General features: G+C 42.3%; 1 protein-coding gene across 1 annotated transcript in view; it reads left to right on the plus strand.

Moving 5' to 3' along the window:
- Positions 1-1,145: 1,145 nt before the first annotated feature.
- The window catches only part of LOC138853184 (uncharacterized), a 48,731-nt gene continuing 24,917 nt past the window's right edge, over positions 1,146-24,959 (plus strand). Inside the window, exons 1-2 of the mRNA XM_070088493.1 lie at positions 1,146-1,293; positions 18,823-19,037. Coding sequence (XP_069944594.1) covers positions 18,975-19,037 — 63 coding nt within the window. The 5' untranslated portion in view covers positions 1,146-1,293; positions 18,823-18,974. The remainder of the gene's footprint in view (positions 1,294-18,822; positions 19,038-24,959) is intronic.

Here is a 24,959-nt window from a genome sequence, read left to right on the forward strand (position 1 = left end):
CTGTTACCTGGCCCACTCACAGTAATGGTAGTGACACTTCTGTTATCTGGCACACTCACAGTAATGGTAATGGCACTACTGTTACCTGTCACACTCACAGTAATGGTGGTGGCGCTACTGTTACCTGGCACACTCACAGTAATGGTAATGGCACTACTGTTACCTGGCATACTCACAGTAATGGTATTGACACTAATGTTACCTGGCACACTCACAGAAATGTTGGTGGCACTTCTGTTACCTTACACATTCACAGTAATGGTAGTGACACTACTGTTTCCTGGCACACTCACAGTAATGGTAGTGGCACTACTGTTAGCTGGCACACTCACAGTAATAGTGGTGGCACTACTGTTACCTGTTAGTAGTCAATAAAGGATCACATTATACTGCATTTGTGTTTATATTGCCATTGTGTCGGTATTTTATACCATTTATTTCCATCGTTACCTGGCCCACTCACAGTAATGGTAGTGACACTTCTGTTATCTGGCACACTCACAGTAATGGTAGTGGCACTACTGTAACCTGCACACTCACACTAATGGTAGTGGCACCACTATTAGCTATCACACTCACAGTAATGGTGGTGGCACTACTGTTACCTGGCACACTCACAGTAGTGGAAGTGGTACTATTCTCACTTGACACACTCAGAGGAATGGTAATGGCACTACTGTTACCTGGCACACTCACAGTGAAGTAGTGGCACTACTGTTACCTGGCACACTCACAGTGAGGTAGTGGCACTACTGTTACCTGGCACACTCACAGTGAGGTAGTGGCACTAATGTTACCTGGCACACTCACAGTGATGGTGGTGGCACTACTGTTACCTTGTCTCGCTATCAGTAAGGGTAGTGCACACACTGGCAGTACTGGTAAGCGTTCTTCTCTCACCTGGACACAATGGCAGTAATGGTAGTGGTTCTCCTCTTACCTGGACACAAGGGCAGTAATAGCAGTGGTTCTCCTCTTACCTGGACACAAGGGCAGTAATAGCAGTGGTTCTCCTCTTACCTGGACACAAGGGCAGTAATAGCAGTGGTTCTCCTCTTACCTGGACACAAGGGCAGTAATAGCAGTGGTTCTCCTCTTACCTGGACACAAGGGCAGTAATAGCAGTGGTTCTATTCTCACCTGGACAGACTTGGTGCTGTATTTTTGGGTTCCTGATCCTGGCATCAACGACGCTGGCGTTGACGTGGAGCGCCACGCATGATGGCGCACACTGCACCACAGTAAGCGTGCAAACTGCTGTTACCACTGCTTGGAAGACAGCTGTTTACGTGGGTAAGTTTCCTAAAATTTAATGGTAAACTGTATTTTGATCTTTGAAACTGTCTGCTTCATATATCCGGATGTCAGGTTAACATTATTTTGAAGGTGTCCCGTAGCTCAATCGCTGGCGCAGTCAGGTCACACACTGGGGTCCGGGGTTCGAATCTCCTCTGGTACAGCTCGAAAACATTAGGGACGTGTTTCCATAAAACGCCTGCTGTCCCTGTTCACCAGTCAGTACAAAATGGGTACCTGGGTGTTAGTGGACTGGTGTGGGTCGCATCCTGGGACAAAACTGACCAAATTTGCGGGAAATGCTCAGCATAACAAGTGACTTTTTATATAGTAGTATGTCACTGATGTCAGCTATGGTCTGTATACCTTGTACATGTACTAAATAAAAACATTATTATTATTATTATTATTATTAATATTTCTAATAAGAATGAACACTACAATATTACAATATATTATTTGACTTCTGTCTGGTTTACACTTGTGTTTACAGTCTATGCCAGCTCCTCAGAATACACATTTAGAGCAGTCTACACAGTTCCTGAAATTAATAAACTCAGTTTTCATAAATATATTCATTAAGTCTTGCAAAGGAGTTTTTCTTCTCTGCCTAATCCAAAATCTTATTTTTAAGTGTACCGATATAGCCAGGAACCTTCTCATCAGTTGCTTCTCATTGCTGTTTCTCATTTTTCGCATTTCTCTAGCGATCTTAAGATAAGACTTCGTTCGGATTTTTAACCCCGGAGGGTTAGCCACCCAGGATAACTCAAGAAAGTCAGTGAGTCATCGAGGACTGTCTAACTTATTTCCATTGTGGTCCTCAATCTTGTCCCCCAGGATGCCACCCACACCAGTCGACTAACACCCCAGGTACCTACTTCCTGCTAGGTGAACAGGACAACGACAACAGGTGTAAGGAAACACTTCGAAATGCTTCTACCCCGCCGGGAATCGAACCCGGGCCCTCCGTGCGAGAGCTTTGCCAGCCAGGCCACCGGGTCACCCATTGTTTGTTTTGTTACATAAGAACATAAGAACATAAGAACATAAGAACGAAGGAACACTGCAGAAGGCCTACTGGCCCATGCGAGGCAGGTCCAAGTCTCCTACCGGCTTAAGCCAATGCACCCAACCTAGTCAGGTCAGGTCACATTGACTTAAGGGAGGAACACGGCAACCGACCTGGTAGCACAAGCTATCAGGTCTAACTCACACCCACCCACATCCACTCATGTATTTATCCAACCTATTTTTAAAGCTACACAACGTTCTGGCCTCTATAACGGTACTTGGGAGTTTGTTCCACTCATCCACAACTCTATTACCAAACCAGTACTTTCCTATATCCTTCCTGAATCTGAATTTTTCCAACTTAAAACCATTGCTGCGAGTCCTGTCTAGGCTAGATATTTTCAGCACACTATTTACATCCCCTTTATTTATTCCTGTCTTCCATTTATACACCTCAATCATATCCCCCCTAATTCTACGTCTTTCTAGAGAGTGCAGTTTCAGGGCCCTTAGTCTATCCTCATAGGGAAGGTTTCTGATACATGGGATCAACTTTGTCATCCTCCTTTGTACATTTTCCAGAGAATTTATATCCATTCTGTAATAAGGTGACCAAAACTGTGCAGCATAATCTAAATGAGGCCTAACCAAGGATGTATAGAGTTGAAGAACAACCTGAGGACTCCTATTATTTATGCTTCTTGATATGAAGCCAAGGATTCTATTAGCTTTATTGCGAACACTTATGCACTGTTGTCTTGGTTTCAGATTACTGCTAACCAGAACTCCTAAATCTTTTTCGCAATCCGTAATATTAAGATCTACATTATTTAGTTTATATGTGGCATGGTTATTGTCCTGTCCAACATTTAGAACTTTGCATTTGTCTATATTAAACTGCATCTGCCACTTCTCCGACCACTGCATCAGTCTATTCAAATCTTCCTGGAGTGCTCTAATGTCCTCGTCAGAATGAATTCGACGGCCTATTTTGGTGTCATCGGCAAACTTGCCGATGTCGCTCTTTATGCCCTCATCTATGTCGTTTATGTAGATTGTGAACAGCAGGGGGCCCAACACTGACCCCTGTGGAACACCGCTCGTGACACTTCCCCACTCTGATTTCTCCCCATTTATGCAAACTCTCTGCTGCCTATTTGTCAACCATGCCTCTATCCAGGAAAAAATTTCTCCTCCTATTCCATGTGCTTTAATTTTCCTCAATAGTCTCTGATGTGGGACCCTGTCAAAAGCCTTACTGAAGTCCATATACACAATATCATATTCATTACCATGATCTACCTCCTCAAATACCTTAGTGAAAAAAGTTAATAAATTCGTAAGGCAGGAACGCCCCTTTGTAAAACCATGCTGAGATTCGTTGATTAATTTATGCTTTTCAAGGTGGCTACGAACTGCCTCGGCAATTATTGATTCCATAAATTTTCCCACTATGGAGGTTAGGCTTATTGGTCTATAGTTCGAAGCTAAGGACCTGTCACCTGTTTTGAAAATAGGTATCACATTTGCCATTTTCCACTGATTTGGCACCATGCCAGTTTGTAGTGATATGTTGAAAAGATTAGCCAAAGGTGTGCTAAGCTCCTCTTTACATTCCTTTAGAACCCTTGCATACAGTTCATCAGGGCCTGGGGATTTGTTAGGTTTTAATTTATCTATTTGCCTAAGGACCATGTCACTTGTGACCCTAATAGTACACAGTTTATTATCGTCCTGCTCTACATAATTTATCATTACTGGAATATCGCTGGTATCCTCCTGTGTAAAAACTGAGAGGAAGTATGTGTTAAAAATTCTACACATTTCCTTATCACTGTCAGTGAGCTGACCCGAGGAACTTTTGAGTGGGCCTATCTTGTCCCTGATCTTACTTCTGTATACCTGAAAGAATCCTTTTGGGTTAGTCTTCGATTCTCTTGCAACTTTAACCTCATAATCTCTTTTTGCTTTTCTAATTCCCTTTTTTATTTCTCTCTAACTGAATATATCGATTTCTCAATTGCCCCTCTCCTCTTTTGATTTGCCTATATATGCCTCTCTTTTGACCAATCAGATATTTTAATCTATTGTTCATCCATTTAGGATCATTTTTGTTTGATCTGATTTCCCTATTTGGAACATAATTTGACTGAGCAGCTAGAACTATGCCCTGGAAAGCATCATATCGGCAACCATCACCACCTACCTGACCCTTAGTCAGGTCATTCCAGTTCAGCCTACCTAAGTAATTTTTCAGTCCTATGAAATCAGCCAAGCGAAAGTCAGGGACGGAGACTTGATTGCCATTATTAGGGGAATTCCATGATATATTAAAACTGAGTGATTTGTGATCACTTTCCCCAAGCTCATCATTAACCTCAAGATTATTAATTAGTGTTTCCCTACTGGCAAGAACCAAGTCAAGGAGGTTATTTCCCCTAGTTGGCTCTGTCACAAACTGTTTTAAAAAACAATCCTGGATCGTATCAAGAAAGTCACCTGACTCTAAATTTCCTGTCAAATTGCTCCAGTCAATCTGTCTATAGTTGAAATCTCCCATTAGCACAACATTTTCGTATGTAGATGCCTTACGAATTTCGTCCCATAGAAGTTTACTGCACTCCCTATCAAGATTTGGGGCCCTGTAAATCACACCCAAAATTAGTTTTTCTCGGCCCTCGAGAAGCTGTAACCAAACAGATTCAGTGGCTGACGCTTCTAATTTAATATCTTGTCTAACACAACAATTTAAATTGTCTCTGACATACATCGCTACTCCACCACCTTTCCTGTTGACCCTGTCAGTGTGGAATAATTTATAGCCTTGTATGTGACATTCAGAGGGCATCTCTCTATCTTTCAGATTGAGCCAGGTCTCTGTTATAGCAATAATATCTATGTCTCCTGCACTTGCAATTAATCTTAGCTCATCTATCTTATTTCTTACACTCCTGCTATTAGTATAGTACACCTTAAGGGAGCTAGTCCCTTGCTGCCCTCTGCTGTCCCCCTTTGTTTGCTGACCTGATCTATTGTTTTTATTTATAACTTCATGCTGAATGCCTTTTATACATTTACTGTTTCCAACCCTAGTGTTGCAACCTGCTTGTTTCCCACACACACCCATACCTCTATCTTCCATCAGTTTAAAATCATAGGCATTTCACCAATGGCCTTCTCAATCGAGTCTGCAAGTGCTACCACCCCAGCCCCAGAGAGATGTACCCCATCCCTTGCATACATATCATGTTTGCCATAAAAGCTGTTCCAGTTGTCAATGAATGGGATTGCAAGTTCCTTGCAGTATCTGTCTAGCCAGCAATTTACACCAATTGCCCTAGACAACCATTCATTTCCTACTCCCCTTCTAGGCAAGATGCTACATATGATTGGGATCCCTCCCTTAGACTTAATGAAATCTATAGCTGACCTGTACTTATCTAGCAGCTCTTCTCTCCTACCCTTCCCAATATCATTTCCACCAGCACTGAGACAGATAATGGGCTTGCTCCCATTACCTGACATGATATTATCCAGCCTGTTGACAATGTCCCCAACACCAGCTCCAGGGAAGCACACTCTATCTCTCATCTTCTTATTCCTATTACAAAAAGCACGGTCAATGTATCTTACCTGAGAGTCACCAACCACAAGAATGCGCTTACCTCCATTAGCAGGGGCAGTAGTACCCTTACCTTCACTGGCCACTGAAGTACATGTCGTAAGGGTTCTTGAATGGAGATATCGTAGGTAGAAAGTAGACACACTTGTAGGATGGTAAATGTATTGTCAGACTGAGATGAGAGATGGGGCCCAGTGCCAAGCCTGTTCGCGCCTGTATGGACTGCCGCCGACTGAGAGCGGGACAGGGGGATCACTGCCCATGTGTATCCCCATGACGTCACACAAAGCCACAGGCCTACGAGGGGTCTCGTGTCTAAAGCACATGGATGATACTAATATGCTATGCTATATAATACAGGGAATACAGGGATCAGCAACTATGCTGACAGCTCGGTCATGTTACGTATGTCGTCCCGACATACACTACTATACTATAGGCTGAACAGGCAGGCGGATCTGGGCTGATTCTATACAATAACAAATTCATATATAACTTAGAACTAATGGATGGTACAACATGATTTTGACGTAATGGGTGTTAACGTAATCATTACAAACTATAAGAACAAATCATTATACAATATGGATGGAATTGATCGATCGATCTGTATTCATGCACTCTACGGATTCTGAGGAAGAATAATTATATACAAAGAAGTGTTTAACAGAAAGGCAGATTCGGTGCACACAAATCTAGACTGTTAATTCTCAGAATACGGAGGGAACGTGAACACGAAAATTTCTGACAAACTGATCAGCTAATAATAAACACACAGTTGACTATTTCATTCATCTCGGACATCTAATTATACAGACTATGTACATTTAAACCCAATTCTGCAAGGGTTAGGTTTACATATGCAGAATGGTTATCATCTCTGGGAGGGTCGAATTCCTCTGCAATGGCTAACACATGCCTTGACTGAGAGAGATCTGAAGGAATATCTACAAAAGATACTTGCGGGTTTCTCATTACTTGTCGGTTACGCAAGGAGTAACGACATTCAGGTTGAGTATCTGACTGAGTATCTGAGGTAGAGAGTACAGGATCAGGAGGATTGTCAGAGTCTGTCTCATTAGTCTGGGTAGCAATATCCTCAACATCGCATACTAATTTCATATGATCTAAATGCGATTCTTTGTATTTGCCAGTACTAACTTCTCTAACCTTATACTTATTTCCAGTGATATGTTCAACTACTCGATAAGGTCCGACAAACTTTTGATCAAGCTTTGGCATTGCAGACGTTTTGTTAAAGTTAATCAGCATAACTCTCGAACCTACTTTGATTTTAGATGGCTTTGCTCGAGTGTTTGCGACTCTTGTAAATTCTGCTGTTGATTTATGAAGTGTTTCACGGATTCTTCTAAAAACACTTTGAGCTAAGCTGGTACGAGTTGCTACGAAATCATCAGGGTTGTAATTAGGTTTCGGAGTAGAATATAACAACTCATAGGGTAAACGCTTGTCTACACCATACAATACATAATGTGGAGTATCACCTATGGAAGCATTGTAAGCAGAATTTATGGCACACTGGACATCTGGTATAACTTCATCCCAAGTTTCACTATTGGGATTGATAGTGGCTCTCAGAACATCAAGTACTTTCTTATTTGTTCTTTCGGCTAACCCATTGCTGGCAGGATGATGAGGAACAATGGTGGATTTAGAGATCTTGTATAAAGTACACAAATTTTCAAGAATCTCATTACAGAATTCACCTCCATTATCTGTTACTAAGGACTTTGGGGTGGTATGCCTGCAGATAATGCGTTCTTTAAACGCTCTAGCTACTGTCTCTGCAGTCTTATCTGCAATAGGAACTAGCTCACAATATCTGGTGAAATGGTCTACCATAACACACAGATGTTTGTTGCCTTGGAGGGAACATTTAAAATTAGTTAACAAATCAAGGGCAACTCTTTCCCACGGTTCGCTAGTGGTTGGGTACACTTGGATTGGGTTAGGACCATTGACATTTCCTTTATGCTGCATACAGACACTACATTTCTTAACATACTCGGAAATGTCAGTTGCCATACGTGGCCAAAAGTATTTCATTCTGGCTTGTTTCACAGAACGATCCATACCAGGGTGTGCAACACCTGGTGCATCATGAACTAGCTGTAGAGCTACGTTCACTAGTGACTGTGGAATTACTAACTGGTAAACTCTTCTGCTTGGAGTACCCAACTCGGCTGTTCGATACAGTAATTCCTGACTCATTACAAAGTCACTAATGGGTGCTGGTGGCTTTACAGTAAGAATGGGATCTTCCTGGAGAAGGAATCGAATCACACCAGACCACATGGGATCTATTCTTTGTGCAGTTTTGACATCCTCGACAGTAAATGGAGGATCTGCAGTAACTACACTAACGTGTCGCGATAAAGCATCTGCGACTACATTTGACTTGCCAGGTAAATGTTCAAAAGTGGGATTGAACTCTTGGATAGTCAAGGACCATCTGGCTAACCTTCCAGTAGGCTGTTTGTTCTGGAATAAAGGTGACAGTTCTTCCTTACTGGAGGAAAGAACAAACTCGGTGGAGTGGATGACTCCCCCCGGTTGAAAAAAATTAACGCTATAACACGCAATAAGAGCAAGGGAGAACGAATCTACTATCTCAACTGCAAGCACAGGAGAAAAGAAATGAACACGGTGAACAATGCTGATATTCAATCTGAGTCGCACACAGTGACAAGAGGTATCAGCTATAAAGAAACTACACTTACAACGTTAACATGTGAAAGTTACTCGAGAAATAACTTCTTACAATGCACTGATTACTGTCAACTAGGATGGGATCACCATCTGGAACATTAGGAACAACAACAGACACTCTAGTGAGAGCACTAGCTGTAACAGAGACGTCTTTCTGCAGACAGCATGTCACATCAACAAGAGATGGCATTACTAGTTGCAAGTAATCGTTTTCTGACAAGGCATCCCCTGTGGAGAAACTACTACTCGAACTAGCAGTCATTGCAGGGATAGGCTGTGCACTCAAGGCTGTCTGAGTGTCCCCGGACACTTGAGGCAACGGAACACTATCCTGCAAGTCTGAAGGTATAGGTGGAACACAGACGGGAATGACAGAATTACTAGTGCCTGACCGCTCGGCTACGTTAATAAGTAATTCACGGATCTATAGGAACTTAATCTGAACTTCACATTTCGCAGCACTTTAACAAATCTCAGATACAAGCTGTGAGAACAAACACATTGCTCAAGGGCTAGGTATTGTCTTTCAGTCAGTAAGGGAATGTTGGTACTGTGGACTGATTCATATTGACTTTGACTGGAATGATACACTAAGTGAACGTTCAAAAGTGACTGGGACATCTCAGTGAACTTACTGAAGGACATAAAGACAAGAAAAATGGAGAGAATGACACAATAAGCTTAAATGGAAGAAAATGCTTAACTATTCTGCATAAGTAATTAAAAATTGACAAGTTACACAGTAAGCAAAGAACTCACACAAGAAAAAAAAATATGCAACTTAACAAACACTGAAAATCAAGAGAACTTGTACTTTGCTCAAATCTAATATGCTCAACTTTTACTTTAAATTGAATAAATGGCACAGTGAGTTGTCTTTACTTTCAATGCAACAAGGAAATACACAATAAAATGATAAAATTGACTCAATAAACTTGTGCAAAAATTAAAACAAACACACAATTCACTGAAATAAAAATTAAAATGACAGACAGAATAAAATACTATGCACAGAACAGAGCATAAGAAACTGCACTGTAATAAACTGTATTGCACAACACTGCATAAATTTTTCTGCAAGAAAAAAAACTTTAATAGCAACACAATATTTGCACAAGAATTATTGCAAAATGAGTCTATGTGCAATAATAAAAATTATAACACACAAGAAAAGAAATATATCAAGGAATGAACACTTTAACTCTTAACTGCACTTAAACAACAAGCAAAAGAACAATTTACTTTAGAAGGAGAACTTAAAAAATTGCACTAAGAGTGAATTTGTTCAATAAAACATGAAAAAATAATAGGTGCAAAAAAAACACACAACAAAAAGGAATACAACACTTACAGAGATGCAGGACACAAATCAACATAAACACAGTACTAGAATTTTCTTGCAATGAAACTTGATGTGTGAAAAATTTTGTAAATGTGAGCTCTTGCTGTGACTTAAAAAATGGCACTATTGTCTGTGGAAATAAGACAAATTAAACACTGGCTGAATAAAGGAATATGAACACAAGAATGTTCAACACACAGGGAACAAAAATAAAATTACACAAATGCTGGGAAGAAAAAAATAATAACAGACAACACTGAGTTGTGATGCAGAATATGAGGTGAAAAATTTACTGAGTTAATACACTGGAATTCTGAAGTTTAAACACAAGTTCTATACTGCTCATATGTTGCACACACAACAAAGGAAACACCAAGTACTTAATTCAAGTGTATAAAAAGATACACAACACAACAGATATAAAATAATGCACGAAAATTAACACTGAATTAAGGAGATTAAAAGAAATTTATGCAATCAGTACATGATAAACACTGAGTCTGATCAAGAGTCACTGAATGTCACTAAGAGAAAAATTCACTGGGAACACAAAAGAAATGTCTCAACACTCGCAAATGTCTCTAAAAAAAAAATATTATAGCTGTAACAACTTGAAGAATGAGACTGATGGATTGTTTATATCGTCTTGCTGCTGTCCTCTGCACAGATGATCGTAGAATTGCGCTTAAATCGGCGAGAGACAACACACAGGAGGCTTTTAAAGATGGCGCGCCACTCTCTAGCTCTTGACCCCCTATGTGGTCCTTAAAATATGGTGCTACAACCCTTAGCAGTGCACCAAAACACTGATGAGGAAGGTGAGTTGTAATGGCCGACTGTAGTTGGGTTTGTGGGTAATGGCTGAGCGAGGCGTCTGAGACCGGCAATGGTGCGACACACGTGATCGTGAGTGGCTGGGCTTATGGGTTGAACGTCGTAAGCCTCACTGAGAAAACCCACACTGCCGCGAAGATAATTCTAAGCCGGCTGGCTTAGAAGAAACCCACGAAATACTACAACACCACAAGGATGACAAGGAGCACTCAGAATGCTTGGAGCTTGAATCACAAGCGATAAGACTACTCACGTGGCTTGCTTGAATACTGGGGTAAGACACCTGGGTTAGTTGCTAGCTGGCTTATCTTAACCCTTCACACAGAATAGCTTGATAACTTCACACGAGGAGCACAGCAGGGGTGGAAGCTGGCTTGGCAGGCAAAATAATTGGATGGAGTAGGCTAGGCTGGACTGGGCTCGGGTGTTCTGACTCCCCCACCACAGACTGGAAGCTGGCTTATTTTGCAAACTCGGGTCAACCCCTCGGGAGTAATGCAAAAGCAGATAACCACTAATACAAAGAGACTGACCAGTGAATAATGTAGAAGCTGGTAGAGTAGCTGGCGTGAGGTAGCTGGATGGGGTGAACCTCGGTAGGCCTACTGGTAACACGAAATGGCCGTCTTGCTGGTCGACAACTTTATCTCCAGAAATCGCTGTAATCGTCAGAATTACAGGCTCACCGCTGGCACCATTTGTCGTAAGGGTTCTTGAATGGAGATATCGTAGGTAGAAAGTAGACACACTTGTAGGATGGTAAATGTATTGTCAGACTGAGATGAGAGATGGGGCCCAGTGCCAAGCCTGTTCACGCCTGTATGGACTGCCGCCGACTGAGAGCGGGACAGGGGGATCACTGCCCATGTGTATCCCCATGACGTCACACAAAGCCACAGGCCTACGAGGGGTCTCGTGTCTAAAGCACATGGATGATACTAATATGCTATGCTATATAATACAGGGAATACAGGGATCAGCAACTATGCTGACATACATTCATCCTGAAGAACAGAGAAGCGATTTCCTACCTTCAGATCTTCACTCTTAACTTTCCTTACTCTGATGCGCCTTCCATTACTGTGAACTACTCGCCACTTGTAGCAGGTGCTGGGCTGCACCTCACTGCTGGTAGCCGTTGCTGCCTCCCCAACTACAGCCTCCTCACAGCGAGAGACAGACTGCACCTCGCTGCTAGAAGCCTCATTCCCCACAACTCCAGCCACCTCACACTCTCTCCCAGACCCATTGAGGTGGACCTTCAGCCTCTTAATCTCCTCCTGGAGAAGCAAGACCTCCTCCTTCAACTCTCCAACCTCAATTTTTAAAACACTGCAGAAGCAAGCCATGCTTTGTAACCGTCCACACTAATCCCCAAGGCAGCTCAGGGTCTGTGACCTCACGTGACGACTGACCACTATTTGAGCCATAACTTAAACATTATACTTATTCTTTTCTTCACTCGAATTAAAAGGAACTAAGACAACTGTTATACGTCTACCCAAATGTTCTACAGAACTCTCAGATGGAACTTAAATAACAGTGCTTAAGATATAATCCAGTTGGGTTAGTTTAATATGTTTATTATGCACCCCATACCCATCCTGTGGGCGGTAGTTACCCCATACCCATCCTGTGGGCGGTAGTTACCCCATACCCATCCTGTGGGCGGTAGTCCAAAGATTACAGAGGTACATAATGGGTCCAGAGCCTGGGCCCCAAAGTTATGATAACTGAACTAGTTACAGAGGTAATGAACTCCAGGTAGATCTGGTCACAATCATGACAAGTTACAAAGGTAATGAACTCCAGGTAGATCTGGTCACAATCATGACAAGTTACAGAGGTAATGAACTCCAGGTAGATCTGGTCACAATCATGACAAGTTACAAAGGTAATGAACTCCAGGTAGATCTGGTCACAATCATGACAAGTTACAGAGGTAATGAACTCCAGGTAGATCTGGTCACAACCATGACAAGTTACAGAGGTAATAAACCATCTTCACTCCCATACATGGTTACAATCATGAACAAATTACAAGTTAGTTTACTGTATTTTAAAACCAAATGGACAAAATCCATTTAGCGAGAATTAAAGTTAAAAACCGATTAACTTCAATATAAATACATTTAATGCATTTTAAAATATAGCTGGAAAAGCAATGCAATGAAAATTATTCTCACTATCAACGAAATATGAACATAAATAAACCCATTTGTTTCCAACTTGACGTTCATTTTTACATACTCTTTACCACTGCTGGATCGTGTTTGTTGAAGCAGTTGTCATGGATAATCCCAGACAATGTATTAAGACGCACGTAAGTTCCCCCGTCTTCTAATAACATTAATTTCTTCACTATAATCTACCTTGTCTATAATTACTATCACATTTTCTTTGTTTCGTAAGGTGAAGTCCAGGATCTTTCCCTAATTCATGGTATAACTTAACAAATCTTTGAGGACAGCTGTTATTGTGGAGGTCTGAGCTTTGGGTAGCATTGAAAATTGGGTTGGGCAAATATTCTGTTAGGGAGATGGATTGTGAAGGACCTGCCTAGCATGAGCCAACAGGCCTGCTGCAGTGTTCCTCCTTTCTTATATTCTTATGTTCTTCTTTTAATAAGGGTGTACCTGCTTCAGACGCCTTGTCTCTTTTGGGCAACAGCCCTGTAACTCGCTTCAGTATGTTTACCTCAAACTCTCGGGCCCGTATTTTGGCATCTGTGGCTTCAGCTTGCGACTCCCATTTCTTGTCTCTGCCTCCATCCTCTTCTCCATTTTTACAGAAAACTCGCCTAGTTTGCTTTTCCACTCTTGTTCCATCCTTTTACATTGCTCTTCCATCCATTCTTCCTTTCCAGGCCCATCTTCCTCTGATCCCGTGAGCCTTCAACTTCCCCTCTGGGCCCCCATTATATATGTTGTTAGGTAAGACACATATGCAACAGTTAGACAACTTTATTCCGAAACGTTTCGCCTACACAGTAGGCTTCTTCAGTCGAATACAGAAAGTAGGCAGGAACAGTAGAGATGTGAAGACGATGTAATCAGTCCATCACCCTTAAAGTCGTAGAATTTGAGGTTGTCAGTCCCTCGGCCTGGGACTGACAACCTCAAATTCTACGACTTTAAGGGTGATGGACTGATTACATCGTCTTCACATCTCTACTGTTCCTGCCTACTTTCTGTATTCGACTGAAGAAGCCTACTGTGTAGGCGAAACGTTTCGGAATAAAGTTGTCTAACTGTTGCATATGTGTCTTACCTAACAACCTGTCGGTATTGTATACCATTTTGATGTTCACCCCCATTATATATATTTTTTTATGGATTAGGTTATGTATTGCATGTGTGTGCTGTTTGGGTGTGTGTACTCACCTAATTATGGTTGCAGGGGATGATCATGTTGGTTTTGTGCATGCATGTGCTGGTGTGTGTGCCTCTCCATGTGTGTGGCTGTGTACACAGCCTGCATATGTAAAGCTGAAATGTTTGTGGAGGAGGATGCGTAATGTTTATAACCGTTAACCCCTTTCGAGCCCTCAGATTGTTGGCTCTGCTTACTGTTACAAAATTCCTAACTTGTATACATTAACATGCTCCCTATTCACTAAGTAATATAAGTCAGCTCTGCTGACTATTTGTTTTACTCACTAGTGCACAATGAGTCTACGAAAACACCTGACTACACACCATGACTATTGGCAGGTAAGACACATAGGCAACAGTTAGTTTAATATGTTTATTATGCACCCCATACCCATCCTGTGGGCGGTAGTCAAAAGATTACAGAGGTACATAATGGGTCCAGGGACTGGGCCTCAAAGTTTTGATAGCTGAGCAAGTTACAGAGGCAATGAATTCACAATTTACAAAGGTAATGAACTCACAATTTACAAAGGTAATGAACTCCAGGTAGGTCTAGTCACAATCATTACAAGTTACAAAGGTATTTACAGATTACAGAGGTACACAATGGGTCCAGGGACCGGGCTCCAAAGTTTTGATGGCTGAACTAGGTACAAGGTAATGAACTCACAAGTTACAAAGGTAATGAACTCACAAGTTACAAAGGTAATGAATACTGTAAGAATGGTTACTTACGTTTATACATGGCTGCAATCATGAACAAATTTTAGAGTAATGAGCAATTCACACTTCCACACCCGGTCACAACTGTAGTGAGTTATTGGTGCAAATGTTGATTGCTGAGTCTCTCTCTCTCTCTCACACACACACACACACACACACACATACAAATTCATACACACACACACATAAACACACACACACACACACACACACACAAACTCATACACACACGCACACACACTCATACTCACACACACTCATACACACACTCACACTCATACACACACACACTCATACTCACACACACACACACACACACACACACACACACACACACACACACACACACACACATGCACACATGTGGTAATGCTTTATTTACAGCTAGCAAAGTCAGGGTATTTCTCCAGAATGGTCTGTAATATACCACTGTGGATAAAATACTTAGCCATTTCTTGAACACTTCTGAGTGAGTTGTTTCTAAATTCATTAATTTTATCGCACTCCAGTACATAATGACGCAGGGTGTGACAATAATCCATCTGGCAAAGTTTACATTTCGTTTGGTCTACATCTGGTGGTGGTGATTTAACCTGCCAAAGATACTTGTAACCCAGCCGGAGCCGGGCGGTAGTGACATCCAAGAGTCTGCTTATTTTGTTGGATGCACCATAGACATGTGGCTCCTCCTGCATGATAGAATGATGATAGATGGACTCACTGGTGTCAATCTCCCTGAGCCTTAAGTCCATAAAATTCAGCTGAAGTTCTTTTCGTATTATTGTTCTCAAACTACTACCTGACAAGCCAAGATTGTAATCTACTCCCTCTTTGAAAGCATACAGCTTAGCCAATTTATCAGTTCTATCATGCATCTGAAGACCAATGTGAGATGGAATCCACAGCATGTGCACTCTGACTCCACTGTCCACAATCCTACCATACCTGTGTCTGGCTTCTGACACAAGCATGCCACAATTTATGCTTAATGAGTTGAGAGCATTTATGGATGACAGAGAATCAGTTACAATTAAACTGTCAATCTTTGATACATAGATGCATTTCAGTGCAAGGAGTATGGCAAACAGTTCTGTCTGAAGGGTAGAGGCCCAATTATTGATGCGTGCTCCAATTTCTTTAAGAGAGCCATCACTCTGTACGACAACAGCAGCACTACCAGCTGCACCAGTGGATTGGTGAACAGAACCATCAACGTAAATAATTTGCGAGAGTGTGTGCTGTGTGACTAAGTTATCAATACAGCTTAAGGCCTCATGTTTGGCTTCAAGGCGAAGTTTTGGTTGTGATTTAAGAAGTAGTTTGGGGGGAAATGGAGGAATGGTAGTTTGGAATGGGGTAATATTCCATGGAGCGGAGAAGTGCCGCTGTTGCCTTACTTGACATAGATCATGTATCTGATTCATTTCGTCTACACAGTAGGCTTCTCCAGTCGTTTACAAAAGTAGGCAGGAGCAATAGAAATGTGACGACGATGTAATCAGTTCATCACCCTTGAAGTTGTAGATTTGAGGTTGTCAGTCCCTCAGCCTGGAGAAGAGTTCTGTTCGAAAGTCTGATTGATCCAAAGTCTGATTGTTTCAGTCTTTCGAAAAGAACTCTTCTCCAGGCTGAGGGACTGACAACCTCAAATCTACAACTTCAAGGGTGATGGACTGATTACATCGTCTCTACATCTCTATTCCTACCTACTTCTTGTACTCGACTGAAGAAGCCTACTGTGGAGGCGAAACGTTTCGGAATAAAGTTGCCTAACTGTTGCCTATGTGTCTTTCCTACCAACCTGTCGGTATTGTATACCATTTTAATATTCACCATGACAATTATTAAGTACCAATTAGTCCACGCCTTGTTCTCAAGGCTAGGGAAGGATAGACCCGTCACAGTCAACTATGGCAGGTGATATACAACCGTCACAACTTAAATTCCTTCCACAAGTAGGAGATACTTGCAGCTGGCAGCGATGAGTCATGGCGGTCTTCCTTGGTCCCTTGGTGCCGTCTTGGTCACTGGGTACCATCTTAGTCTCTGGGTACCATCTCGATTCCTGGGTACCATAATGTTTTATCACTGATTTCATCATTGCTTAGTTAATCTTAAGTTAATTTTAAGCCAGCCCGTAATGCTATGTATATAAGTGGCTTTGGCATGCTGCTCTTACCTGTATTTTTTTGTGCCTCTGTATGTATGCTAAAATTACTAAATAAATAAATAAATGGATACAGTCTTGGTCCCTGGGTACCATCTTGTCCCTGGGCACCATCTTGTCTCTGGGTACCGTCTTGGTCCCTGGGTTCCATCTTGGTCCATGGATACCATCTTGGTCCCTGGGTACCATCTTGGTCCTTGGGTACCATCTTGGTCCCTGGGTACCATCTTGGTCACTGGGTATCGTCTTGGTCCCTGGGTACCATCTTGGTCCTGGTACCGTTTTGGTCCCTGGGTACCATCTTGGTCACTGGGTATCGTCTTGGTCCCTGGCTACCGTCTTGGTCCTGGTACCATTTTGGTCCCTGGGTACTGTCTTGGTCACTGAATACCGGCTTGATTCCTGGGTACCATCTTGGCCCCTGGGTACCACCTTGGTCCCTGGGTACCATCTTGGTCCCTGGGTACCATCTTGGTCCCTGGGCACCATCTTGGTCCCTGGGTACCATCTTGGTCCCTGGGTACCATCTTGGTCCCTGGGTACCATCTTGGTCCCTGGGTACCATCTTGGTCCCTGGGTACCATCTTGGTCCCTGGGTACCATCTTGGTCCCTGGGTACCATCTTGGTCCCTGGGTACCATCTTGGTCCCTGGGTACCATCTTGGTCCCTGGGTACCACCTTGGTCCCTGGGTACCATCTTGGTCCCTGGGTACCATCTTGGTCCCTGGGCATCATCTTGGTCCCTGGGTACCATCTTGGTCCCTGGGTACCATCTTGGTCCCTGGGTACCATCTTGGTCCCTGGGTACCATCTTGGTCCCTGGGTACCATCTTGGTCCCTGGGTACCATCTTGGTCCCTGGGTACCATCTTGGTCCCTGGGTACCATCTTGGTCCCTGGGTACCATCTTGGTCCCTGGGTACCATCTTGGTCCCTGGGTACCATCTTGGTCCCTGGGTACCATCTTGGTCCCTGGGTACCATCTTGGTCCCTGGGTACCATCTTGGTCCCTGGGTACCACCTTGGTCCCTGGGTACCATCTTACCATCTTGGTCCCTGGGTACCATCTTGGTCCCTGGGTACCATCTTGGTCCCTGGGTACCATCTTGGTCCCTGGGTACCATCTTGGTCCCTGGGTACCATCTTGGTCCCTGGGTACCATCTTGGTCCCTGGGTACCACCTTGGTCCCTGGGTACCATCTTGGTCCCTGGGTACCACCTTGGTCCCTGGGTACCATCTTGGTCCCTGGGTACCACCTTGGTCCCTGGGTACCATCTTGGTCCCTGGGTACCATCTTAATGTACCACGTCAGTTTGCTCACTATGTACTATACTTGTTATCAACTGAACTTACCGTGTATTCCTCTCGTCTCTCAACACTACCATGATACTTACATGTTGCCGTCCAGATATTCACACTAGTTTCCTTATTTTATGAACATAGGCCTACCTAGAGTCAACACCAAAAAAAAAACCGAAACTGATGTCTAATTTCTGTTATTTCTTCATGCTTGTTTTTTTATTTATTTATTTTTCTCTCTATGATTTTTTTTCCTGTTTCCTCACTATCTGTGTGCGTTTCTCTCTCTCTCTCTCTCTCTCTCTCTCTCTCTCTCTCTCTCTCTCTCTCTCTCTCTCTCTTTATGGACTTTGGTTTTTAGGTTAATGATAAGCCTATAATATGCTGGAGAATATATATTATTTAAGCAATATTTTACAGGTTCTAAGAAGCAGCCTCAGAACACTGCAGGTAGACTGGTTCTGACAGCAACCTGGCTGGTAGCTATCGTTCTGGTGGCAACTTACAGCGGTAATCTGACAGCGTTCCTCTATATCCCTCGCATTGAGAAAGTGCCGCAGACAGTCAGGGAAATGATTGATATGGGTTACGACTTCTCCATCAGCTATGGCTACTCCCAGTATGATAAACTCAAGGTCAGGAATATCTCATTCGTCCATCTCAAATTAAATTAATTTTTAAATAAACACTGACAAGTTCAAAAATATATAATTGAAATATAAGCAGGGAAGAATACAATATATAATAAATATGTTTCGTGTCGACGAGCATTTCAAGATTTAGTGAACATTACACTGCATTTAATTACCAGCAAGACATTTATAAATGAAAAGGATCATTTTTATTATCGACGCATAACTGCGATAAAACACCTCAAACCATACCATGGGTGGGGATAGAACCCGCGGTCAGAGAGTCTCAAAACTCCAGACCGTCACGTTAGCCACTGGACCAGCTAGCTACAATAAGACTCATCCATTAATCTTATTGTGGCTAGCTGGTCCAGTGGCTAACGCGACGGTCTGGAGTTTTGAGACTCTGATCGCGGGTTCTATCCCCACCCGTGGTATGGTTTGTTTGCAGTCGTGTCATTACGATTTCGTGAGTCATAAACCACCTCAGTTACTGGGAATGCTTGAAGTTCCTAAACCTGTACTCCCTAGAACGCAGGCGAGAGGGATATATGATTACTCCCTACAAAAGCAAAAGACTCAGCAGATGGTACAACACCCCTGGTTTTCATTGGAAAAGCAGAGGTGCCACTAGCACGATAAGAGACATAAGAAGAACATAAGACAGAAGGAACACTGCAGCAGGTCTACTGGTACATGCGAGGCAGGTCCAAGTCTCCCACCGACTTAAGCCAATGACCCAACCTAATCAGGTCAGGTCATATTCACTTAAGGAAGGAGCACGGCATCAGACATGCTAGCAGAAGCTAGTCAGGTCCAACTCACACCCACCCACACCCACTCACGAATTTATCTAACCTATTTTTAAAACTACACAACGTTTTAGCCTCAATAACTGTACTCGGGAGTTTGTTCCACTCATCCACAACTCTATTACCAAACCAGTGCTTTCCTATATCCTTCCTGAATCTGAATTTTCCCAACTTGAAACCATTGCTGCGAGTCTTATCTTGGCTAGATATGTTTAGGACGCTATTTACATCCCCTTTATTTATTTCTGTTTTCCATATTTACACCTCAATCATATTCCCCCTAATTCTACGCCTTTCGAGAGAGTGCAGATTCAGGGCCCTCAGTCTATCCTCATAGGGAAAATTTCTGATACATGGGATCAACTTTGTCATCCTCCTTTGTACGTTTTCCAGAGCATTTATATCCATTCTGTAAAATTGTGATCAAAACTGTGGAGCATAATCTAAATAAGGCCAAACCAAGGGTATATAGAGTTGAAGATCAACCTGAGAACTCCTATTATTTATGCTTCTAGATATGAGGCCAAGGATTCTGTTAGCTTTATTGCGAACACTAATGCACTGTTGTCTTGGTTTTAGATTACCGCTAACCAGAACTCCCGAATACTTTTCGCAGTCAGTAGTATTAAGATCTACATTATTTAATCGTGTATAGGGCAAGGAAGAATAACATCTTGTAGGAGTGAGAAAGAGCCAGTTGTGAGTGTGGGGGAAGTTCGTGAGGCAGTAGGTAAAATGAAAAGGGGTAAGGCAGCCGAGATTGATGGGATTAAGATAGAAATGTTAAAAGCAGGTGGGGATATAGTTTTGGAGTGGTTGGTGCAATTATTTAATAAATGTATGGAAGAGGGTAAGGTACCTAGGGATTGGCAGAGAGCATGTATAGTTCCTTTGTATAAAGGCAAAGGAGACAAAAGAGAGAGTGCAAAAATCATAGGGGGATAAGTCTGTTGAGTATACCTGGTAAAGTGTATGGTAGAGTTATTATTGAAAGAATTAAGAGTAAGACGGAGAATAGGATAGCAGATGAACAAGGAGGCTTTAGGAAAGGTAGGGGGTGTGTGGACCAGGTGTTTACAGTGAAACATATAAGTGAACAGTATTTAGATAAGGCCAAAGAGGTCTTTGTGGCATTTATGGATTTGGAAAAGGCGTATGACAGGGTGGATAGGGATGCAATGTGGCAGATGTTGCAGGTGTATGGTGTAGGAGGTAGGTTACTGAAAGCAATGAAGAGTTTTTACAAGGATAGTGAGGCTCAAGTTAGAGTATGTAGGAAAGAGGGAGATTATTTCCCAGTAAAAGTAGGCCTTAGACAAGGATGTGTGATGTCACCGTGGCTGTTTAATATATTTATAGATAGGGTTGTAAGAGAAGTAAATGCGAGGGTCTTGGCAAGAGGCGTGGAGTTAAAAGATAAAGAATCACACATAAAGTGGGAGTTGTCACAGTTGCTCTTTGCTGATGACACTGTGCTCTTGGGAGATTCTGAAGAGAAGTTGCAGAGTTTGGTGGATGAATTTGTTAGGGTGTGCAAAAGAAGAAAATTAAAAGTGAATACAGGAAAGAGTAAGGTTATGAGGATAAGAAAAAGATTAGGTGATGAAAGATTGGATATCAGATTGGAGGGAGAGAGTATGGAGGAGGTGAATGTATTCAGATATTTGGGAGTGGACGTGTCAGCGGATGGGTCTATGAAAGATGAGGTGAATCATAGAATTGATGAGGGGAAATGGGTGAGCGGTGCAAAGAGGGGAATGTATGAGAGTATAGTTTTACCAACGCTCTTATATGGGTGTGAAGCATGGGTGATGAATGTTGCAGCGAGGAGAAGACTGGAGGCAGTGGAGATGTCATGTCTGAGGGCAATGCGTGGTGTGAATATAATGCAGAGAATTCGTAGTTTGGAAGTTAGGAGGAGGTGCAGGATTACCAAAACTGTTGTCCAGAGGGCTGAGGAAGGGTTGTTGAGGTGGTTCGGACATGTAGAGAGAATGGAGCAAAACAGAATGACTTCAAGAGTGTATCAGTCTGTAGTGGAAGGAAGGCGGGGTAGGAGTCGGCCTAGGAAAAGTTGGAGGGAGGGGGTAAAGGAGGTTTTGTGTACGAGGGGCTTGGACTTCCAGCGGGCATGCGTGAGCGTGTTTGATAGGAGTGAATGGAGACAAATGGTTTTTAATACTTGACGTGCTGTTGGAGTGTGAGCAAAGTAACATTTATGAAGGGATTCAAGGAAACTGGCAGGCCGGACTTGAGTCCTGGAGATGGGAAGTACAGTGCCTGCACTCTGAAGGAGGGGTGTTAATGTTGCAGTTTTAAAACTGAAGTGTAAAGCACCCTTCTGGCAAGACAGTGATGGAATGAATGATGGTGAAAGTTTTTCTTTTTCGGGCCACCCTGCCTTGGTGGGAATCGGCCAGTGTGTTAATAAAATAATAAAAATTATTTAATTTATATGTGGCATGGTCATTTTCCTGTCCAATGTTTAGAACTTTGCATTTGTCTATATTAAACTGCATCTGCCACTTCTCCGACCACTGCATCAGTCTATTCAAATCTTCCTGGAGTGCTCCAGTGTCCTCATCAGAATGAATTCGCCGGCCTATTTTGGTGTCATCGGCAAACCTGCTTATGTCGCTATTTATTCCCTCATCTATGTCGTTTATGTCGATTGTGCACAATAAGGGACCAACACTGAACCCTGTGGAACACCGCTCGTGACACTTCTCCACTCAGATTTCTCCCCATTTATGCAAACTCTCTGCTGCCTACCTGTCAACCATGCCTCCATCCAGGAAAAAATTTCACCTCCTATTCCTTGTGCCTTAATTTTCCTCAATAGTCTCTGATGTGGGACTCTATCAAAAGTCTCACTGAAGTCCATATTCACAATATCATATTCATTACCATAATCTACCCCCTCAAATACCTTAGTGAAAAAAAGTTAATAAATTCGTAAGACAAGAATGCCTTTTAGTAAAATTACGAACTGCCTCGGCAATTACTGATTCAATAAATTTTACCACTATAGAGGTTAAGCTTATTGATCTATAGGTCGAAGCTAAGGACCTGTCACCTGCTTTGAAAACAGGTATCACATTAGCCATTTTCCACTTATCTGGCACTATGACAGTTTGTAGTGATATGTTTAAATGATTAGCCAAAGGTTTGCTAAGATCCTTTTTACATTCCTTTAGAACACTATTCATCAGTTCTCACCAAAGTAGTAAAGAAAGCCAAACAACTATACTACTCCAGTAGATTCACAGACACTAGAGGAGATATAAAAAAGACCTGGAAAACACTCTCTCAGATTCTAGGGACCCACAAACTGAAAAAAAAACAAGAATATTGTCCTAACTAAACCTAATGAAACACCACTACATCCCACTGACACAGCTAACAAGATAAACGACTTCACTCAACCATAGGATCTAATCTCGCCAATAAAATCCCACATACCAATGCCCATGCCGGGGACTACCTAGATGGGAATTTCCCAAATTCCTTCTATCTTGCACCAACTGAGCCCACGGAAGTCACTGAGATTATAAAGTCACTTAAAAATAACTCAGGGAATCTGTCTCATGTCCCACCATTACTGTACAAGCGAGCGGCCCATGTCCTTTTGCATGCAATTTCATTACTTTTTAACAAGTCACTAGAAACTAGCACCTTCCCGAAACTACTCAAGATGGCAAGGGTTACACCAATACATAAAGGTGGTGACCCTACAGACTTAAACAACTATAGGCCAATATCAAACTTACCATTGCTATCCAAAATTTTTGAGAAACTCGTGCACAGGAGACTATATTAATTTATAACGGCACAAAACATACTCAACCCCTGCCAATTTGGATTCAGAAAAAATAAAAGCACTAATGATGCAATCATAAAAATGCTAGATCTGCTTTACACAGCATTCGAAAATAAGGAATATTCACTAGGAATTTTTATTGACCTAAGAAAAGCTTTTGACACAGTAGACCACGACATCTTACTCAACAAACTTGACCATTACGGTATAAGAGGCCATGCGCTTGCTTATTTCAAATCTTACCTTACTAATAGGTATCAGTATGTCACCATTAAAGACACAGCATCAACAACACGGCCACTTGATACTGGAGTTCTGCAGGGAAGTGTCCTCGGTCCCCTGCTCTTCCTCATATACATCAATGATCTTCCAAACGTATCCCAACACCTAAAACCCATCCTCTTTGCTCACGACACGACTTATGTCATCTCTCACCCTAATCTTGCCACCCTCAACACCATTGTAAACGAGGAGCTGATCAAAATATCGACTTGGATGACAGCCAATAAACTTACGCTTAACACTGACAAAACCTACTATATTATGTTTGGTAGCAGAGCAGGAGATGCACAAATTAACATTAAGATCGACAACACTCTAATTACCAGACATAATGAGGGCAAATTCCTAGGCCTATACCTTGACAACAACCTGAATTTCAGCACCCATATCCAGCATATAACCAAAAAAGTATCCAAAACGGTTGGGATCCTCTCCAAGATACGATACTACGTGCCGCAAAATGCCCTTCTCACACTATACCACTCACTTATTTATCCATACCTCACCTATGCTATTTGTGCTTGGGGATCAACTGCAGCAACACACCTAAAGCCAATAATAACCCAACAAAAAGCTGCAGTAAGAATAACCACTAAATCCCATCCCTGGCAACACCCCCCTCCCACTCTTCATAGATCTAAACTTACTCCCTGTTCAGTACATCCACAATTACTATTGTGCAATCTACATCTACAGGACCTTAAACTCTAATATCTACCTTGACCTAAAATGCTTTCTTGATAGTTGTGACAGAACCCACAGGCATAACACCAGACACAAACATCTCTATGACATTCCCCGTGTCCGACTAAACCTTTACAAAAATTCAATGTATGTCAAAGGCCCTAAAATCTGGAACACCCTACCTGAGAACTCTAGAACTTCAGACACATTCATCACCTTCAAAACTACCATTAGAAAACATCTTATCTCCCTGATACACCCCGTCAACTAACTACACGAATACCACCTGGTGGTTCACACTTACACTCACTCATCCATTTAACCATA

Source organism: Cherax quadricarinatus, chromosome 24 (genome assembly GCF_038502225.1).
Source record: "Cherax quadricarinatus isolate ZL_2023a chromosome 24, ASM3850222v1, whole genome shotgun sequence".
In the NCBI taxonomy this organism is placed as follows: Eukaryota; Metazoa; Arthropoda; class Malacostraca; order Decapoda; family Parastacidae; genus Cherax; species Cherax quadricarinatus.